The sequence below is a fragment of the Leuciscus leuciscus genome (genome assembly GCF_965113295.1).
Source record: "Leuciscus leuciscus genome assembly, chromosome: 16".
Lineage (NCBI taxonomy): Eukaryota > Metazoa > Chordata > Actinopteri > Cypriniformes > Leuciscidae > Leuciscus > Leuciscus leuciscus.
The window spans coordinates 34837820-34843819 of NC_138740.1; the positions used below are offsets into that span (position 1 = coordinate 34837820).

Sequence of the window (6000 nt, forward strand, 5' to 3'; positions counted from 1 at the left end):
AAATGTTTCTATTTACAATTGTTTTGCAGCGTTAAGTGTTGTAGCCAATCACAGACAAGTTTGCTGAGCATGTAAACGCAATGGCCAATCAGAGCCATTTAAGTTAGACTAAGTTAGTCAGAAATTAAGAATCCACTCAATAGACCTCATTCACAGCAGTGCAGCGACGGGTATGAAAGCGAGGCTGCTAGGGAAAGACTTGCCGTGTTTTCAAAGGCGTCTGCTGTAAGAAGCTGAATAAAGCTCTAAGATCACTTATAACTTTTTCTACAACTCATATTGTCAAAGATATTTTTGCAGTGTTTCGTCAGCAGAACAATCGAAAAACACATGAAATAACAGTAAAACACACTGAAGAGATGAATGTCTATCCCTCACAACCTCGCTTTCATTCCCGTTATAAATAAATCAAAGATGGCGCTGCTGTGAATAAGGTCAATACGCCAGAGTTTGTGCAGCGTGAGCTCTGTTGGTTATAACGAAATGATTTTGCATGCAAAGTATAAACACTATGAAATTAAGAGATTCATTGTGTGATATAGACAGATGTTCTGATTTTAACGGTCGTTTTCACTCAGTCAGAGAGATTGTGCTGCGGCTAAGCTGAAGTTTCAACTTCACTGTTTATAAAAGGGAGTGTCTTTAGTTTTAGTTTTTATAATTCATTTTATTCAAAATATAAATGGGTTAATTATAACTTTACTTGCATTTAACATTTGTATGTATATAAAATGACTTGTCAATTTAGTTTGATGCAAACACCAAAATGGTGACGTCTTGTCTTTGAAAATAATTAACTAATTTTATTTATTTACTGGTATCGGTACTGACTCCTAAAATTTTGGTATCATATTTAATTTTCTAACTTGTTTCTTGTTTCTAATTTTGTCCTTCTTTATTTGAATTATGGGAATTCATTTTAGATCCTATGGATGTGAATGTTTTGAACCATGAGTTTCGAAGACCTCATTTCACAAATGAAGATGGAAACGCAGTCATTTCACGGACCGAAAATAATTTAATGCAGAAAAGTCCTGAAAAAACTGGAGTCAAAGGATCTTTAACCTGCTCTGAGTGTGGAAAGAGTTTCACAAATACATCAAACCTTAAGAAACACATGAGAATTCACACTGGAGAAAAACCGTTCACATGCTCTCAGTGTGGAAAGAGTTTCGGGTGCAAAAGTACTCTTGAAGATCATCAGCGCCGTCACTCTGGAGTGAGATCATTCAGCTGTGATCAGTGTGAGAAAACATTTGTTTTTGAACAGAACTTAAGACGACACCTTAAAACTCATGCTGCTGTGAAGCCTCATGTTTGTTCTTTTTGTGGAAAGAGTTTTTCACGACTGGAAAATTTAAAAGAGCATGAACGTGTTCATACTGGTTTGAGACCTTATATGTGCTTTGACTGTGGGAAGAGCTTTATTACATCCAGCCACTTAAAAACACACCAGAGAGTTCATACTGGAGAGAAACCGTACAAGTGCTCACACTGTGGAAAGAGTTTCACGCTGTCAGGAAACCTGAAAGATCACGAGAGAGTTCATACTGGAGAGAAGCCGCACCAGTGCTCTTCATGTGGGAAGAGTTTCACCCAATTATCTAATCTACAGAATCATAAGAAAAAGCATTGCCTGACGTTGCCTAAATGAGTAAAAGTATATGTTCAGAATTAGTTTCATTAATCAAAGAGGGTAATTTTCTAAAATCAGTAATGAAGTTTGATCATTTGTCAAATAAAATTTTTGCAGGGTCAGTAATCGTTCATGAAACTAGTGTTGCTTTAAAATACTGTGATTGGAAGTATTCTGAATAGAGTTCAATTATTTTCATTAATTGTGCTTGAGCACAAATAGAAATGATGCATCGAGAACATTGAAAAGACTCTTAGATTTTAAGAAATGTTCTGTACATTTTGAGACAAAGAGAAATAAAAAGGAACAGAACTTGTGTGACTTAATGAGTACATGTACTCACAATCAAGGGGTTAAACATCGTGCAACATTTACCAAATGTGTAGTAATAAATCATACTTTATATTTGCAGTTATGTAATCAACAGGTGCTTTTATCCAAAGAGACTTGCATTGCATTAAAGGTTCACATGATATCAGTTCATGCATTCGCTGGGATTCAAACCCATGACATTGGCTTTGCTAGTGTCATATTCTACTGTTTGAGCTACAAGAAGGCTAATAAACCTAAAACTGCACCATATGTATTTCAATTCATATAAGCAGACATTAACAATGGAAATTGGTAATGAAAATGAAATGCACATGCACTGTGTTTGTGGCAAAGCAGCATCTAGTAGTAAATAGATTGACTTTTATCATTGGTCAGTGATTAAGTAAACACTTATAATTGTATTGTAAGGGTGGATTTCCTACAGTGGTTCAGGCTGCAGGATTGCTGAACGTCTAAAGAAACGTTATCAGCATGATGATGTAAAACTGGGCATTTCTGGTCTATTACCACCAACTGCTACTTATACCAACAATGTAGAAAAAGCTCAGACATAATAGCAAAATATGTGAGAGAGTGTTGCTAGTGTGACTATATTGCATTGCAATAGGTACTGAATCATAACTAGTTGGCACATAATTTGTAATTGGAAGGGTTTGATGACAATATCTGTTACAAAATAGATGAATGAGATGATAAAATCATATACCTGGACATGGGAAGGTTATTGTCATGATGAAATTATATAATGGGTTATAATTTTGCCTTTATGACATGTTGGAGTGTAATTCTCAATTTCATCAGCACAGCATAATTTTATTTACATAATTTAACATTTACATAAATTAACATATTTACTCTTTTTTTTTTACTCATATGAACATGTAACCCAACCCCACACATAAATCTACCCATTTGTGTATTAGGCTATATGATATTGTAGCGCACAGACTCTTTATAATTGTTGAAATTGCTGTTTTATTTTGCACCAGCAGTTATAGGGTTAATGGGGGAGTTCAAAAGGCTGAGGAGAGAGAAACGAGCGAGTGCGTTAGGCTGGTACATTTGTGTACAGTTATTTTTTTGTGTTCCGATTAAAAGTTAAGAAACGGAGCCTTGTTCGTCTGTCGTTCTTCAGACGTTACATTGGCGGCAGAAGTGGGATGTCGGAGCGTGAATAGCAACGCGTCCTGCGCAATCTGAGCAGTCTCGTGGAGGAAATCTCCTGCGATGCGGACACACCCGTGCTGGGAGAGAGAGAAGTGGCTGGAGCCAGTGCACGAACCACCCGACTGCGATCGAATCCGTGAGGACGATTCGCGAGAGATCCGTGCGAGGTGGAAGTGAGCCAGGATAAGGACGATGTCTTAAGGTTGCTTGATTTGAGGACTGCGCGTGCACAGAGGCGTCACCAGGTTTTTGTGTAGTTTAGAGTGACAACATTGATGTCAAAATGCATACAGGTTGGCAGGTCTGACTCTGCTATTTGAATAACTGTACATTTTGAGACGTGAGAAATAAAAAGGAACAAAACTAATGTGATTTAAATGTGTAATAATATACATTAAAACAAAGGGTTTAAATGTGTGCTGATAAATCATCCTTTAAAAGTAAAACTGCACCAGATTTTTCCATTAATATTTAAACAGGCATTTACAATATGAGAGATGAAGTTCCTGTAAAAAAAAAACTTCATCACTGCAGTGCTCTAATACAAGTTATAAGAAGGATGTTTAGTTAGTGGAGACATGCAATGCATTATTGACCTTCATGTCTCATACAGTTATCAAGAGAACAGCAGAATAAAGTTCAAACTGCTGTTTTTATTCTACAAAATATAAATGGTTAATGTACTTGAGTTTGAGAAAATTAATTAAAAAAAATACTGCATTTCCCCCTAATTAATTACAAAACAAGTACATATTCTCTGGAAGCCGGGCTAAATGATTAAACTCTGGTACTGCATTCCTGCCATGTCTGGACACACAAATCTCATTTGATTATTTGCAATTAATAGTGCAGACAGTACGCCTGAAAATATATGATATGAGATCTGATTGCTTGAAAAGAATGAGTTTTTAGGGAAACCTTCATATCTCTGATTTGCAAACTATTCCATTGCATTGTCATTCACACTTTTAATCGATGTCTGATTTACTTTAATGCAAAACAAGAATCATATCATTATAAATCATGTTACAGCGGTTGACAAAAGAGAAGGGCAATGCTTGATCAAACTGTCTCCAGATTCAAACTTCACTACTAATTTGAAATTATGCATTTCAGAAATGTACATATACAAACCACACGGTTAGCTAACAATGTATTTATTTAAAGCAGAAACAATGAGATCGTTGAAGTAATGTGAACATATTGTAAACAAATTATTCGGATGTATAGAAAATTGTAGCATTGGTACATGTTGATTCAGAGTTTTCTTCATCTGAAGTCGAGCTGGATCCAAACTGGAGCTGACGTACTCTAGTTACTTCACGATGGGCATCCCGAGACAAAACAGAAAAGCACATGGAAAATACTTAGCTTTAGGCAATGAGCAACTTTGGGCAATGATTTTTCTCATGAGTCCGTAGAGTAGATAATTGTGTGAATCTCTTCCCACATGAAGAGCAATGATACGGTTTCTCTCCAGTATGAACTCTCTCATGATCTTTCAGGGTTCCTGACTGAGAGAAACTCTTCCCACAGTGTGAGCACTTGTACGGTTTCTCTCCAGTATGAACTCTCTGGTGTCTTTTTAACTCTGTGTTTGTAGTAAAGCTCTGCCCACAGTAGGAGCACATATAAGGTCTCACACCAGTATGAATACGCTCATGCTGCTTTAAATACTTCAGGAGTGCAAAACTCTTTCCACAGAAAGAACAAAAGTGAGGCTTCACAGCAGTGTGAACTTTAAGGTGTGATTTTAAATATGATTCCACAACAAATGTTTTATCACACTGATCACAGCTGAATGATCTCAGTCCAGAGTGACGGCGCAGATGATCATAGAGAGCCCTTTTCTGAGTGAAACTCTTTCCACATTGAGTGCATGTGAACGGGTTTTCCCCAGTGTGAATTCTCATGTGTTTATTAAGGTCTGATTTGTGCACGTAAAACAGTCCACACTCAGAGCAGGTGAAAAATCCTTTGTCTCCAGATTTTCCTGCTTGTTTTTGTATGAAATTTTCTTCAGTCTGTGAAACGACTGCATTTCCATCTTCATTTTTGAAATGATGAGATTCTTTCTCAGATGTTTGTTGTTTATCTTCATTTTTATATATCAGTTCTCCATCTTCATTTTTGAAATGATGCTGTTTGTCGTCATTCACTTCCATCGAGTCTAAAATCAACATTAAATTCCCAAAAATCAGGAGAAACAAACATAAAAAAACATAAACAAAGTTCATTCTTAATTTAGCACAAATCACAAATCTACTAATATTTCGTTTTAGATGCATTGTTATATCCTCCCGAGAACCAGAAACTTTTTTGAGGGAACTTTTTTTTTTTTTTGTCTTTTGAACTTTTGAGTTATTTGTGATAATTTGCTGGAGGCTGTGATTTGTTCACCTCCACACCTGATCCAGATATAAGGGCCGTCCCAAACACTCAACCTTTGCCATTATTGTGCCATTGTGTACCTATTGCTTCATATTGTTGTAGTTTTGTCTAGTCTAGTTTGTCGTACCAGATAGATTTGCGAGTGACTATTTGAGATTGAGAGTGTTTGGGATTTTTTATAATTCTTGTTAACTTGACCCATGCCTGATTGACTATGATTTGGATTCTGATTTTGGATGGTTTGCTATGAACCTGTGTGTGTGTATGTGTATAAATATATAAAAAAAAAAATTTCATCATTTTTGCCAAATTAAGGGATGAGGGGGTTTGTCGCCATTTTATTTTGTATCTTTTCACACTTTTTTTGGTTTAGGGAGGAAGCTACATTTATTTTGTTTTCTTTCATTTTAATTTAGGAAAATAAGGCTGTTAAAAAGACTGTTTTGTTTGTTATTTTGGCCTAGTCTGCCCCT

General features: G+C 36.1%; 2 protein-coding genes across 14 annotated transcripts in view; one reads left to right on the top strand and one right to left on the bottom strand.

Moving 5' to 3' along the window:
• The window catches only part of LOC309478104 (zinc finger MYM-type protein 1-like), a 43270-nt gene extending 41313 nt beyond the window's left edge, over nucleotides 1-1957 (top strand). For all 12 annotated transcript variants that reach the window (XM_082141585.1, XM_082141583.1, XM_082141591.1 and 9 more), the window contains one exon: nucleotides 924-1957. Coding sequence is in view for 2 of the 12 variants with exons in the window: in XM_082141586.1 (XP_081997712.1) it covers nucleotides 924-1654 (731 nt within the window). In the remaining 10 variants the exon portion in view is untranslated. The remainder of the gene's footprint in view (nucleotides 1-923) is intronic.
• LOC309478174 (uncharacterized protein) overlaps nucleotides 1-6000 on the bottom strand; it is a 253102-nt gene that overhangs the window by 177709 nt on the left and 69393 nt on the right. The window lies entirely within an intron of this gene.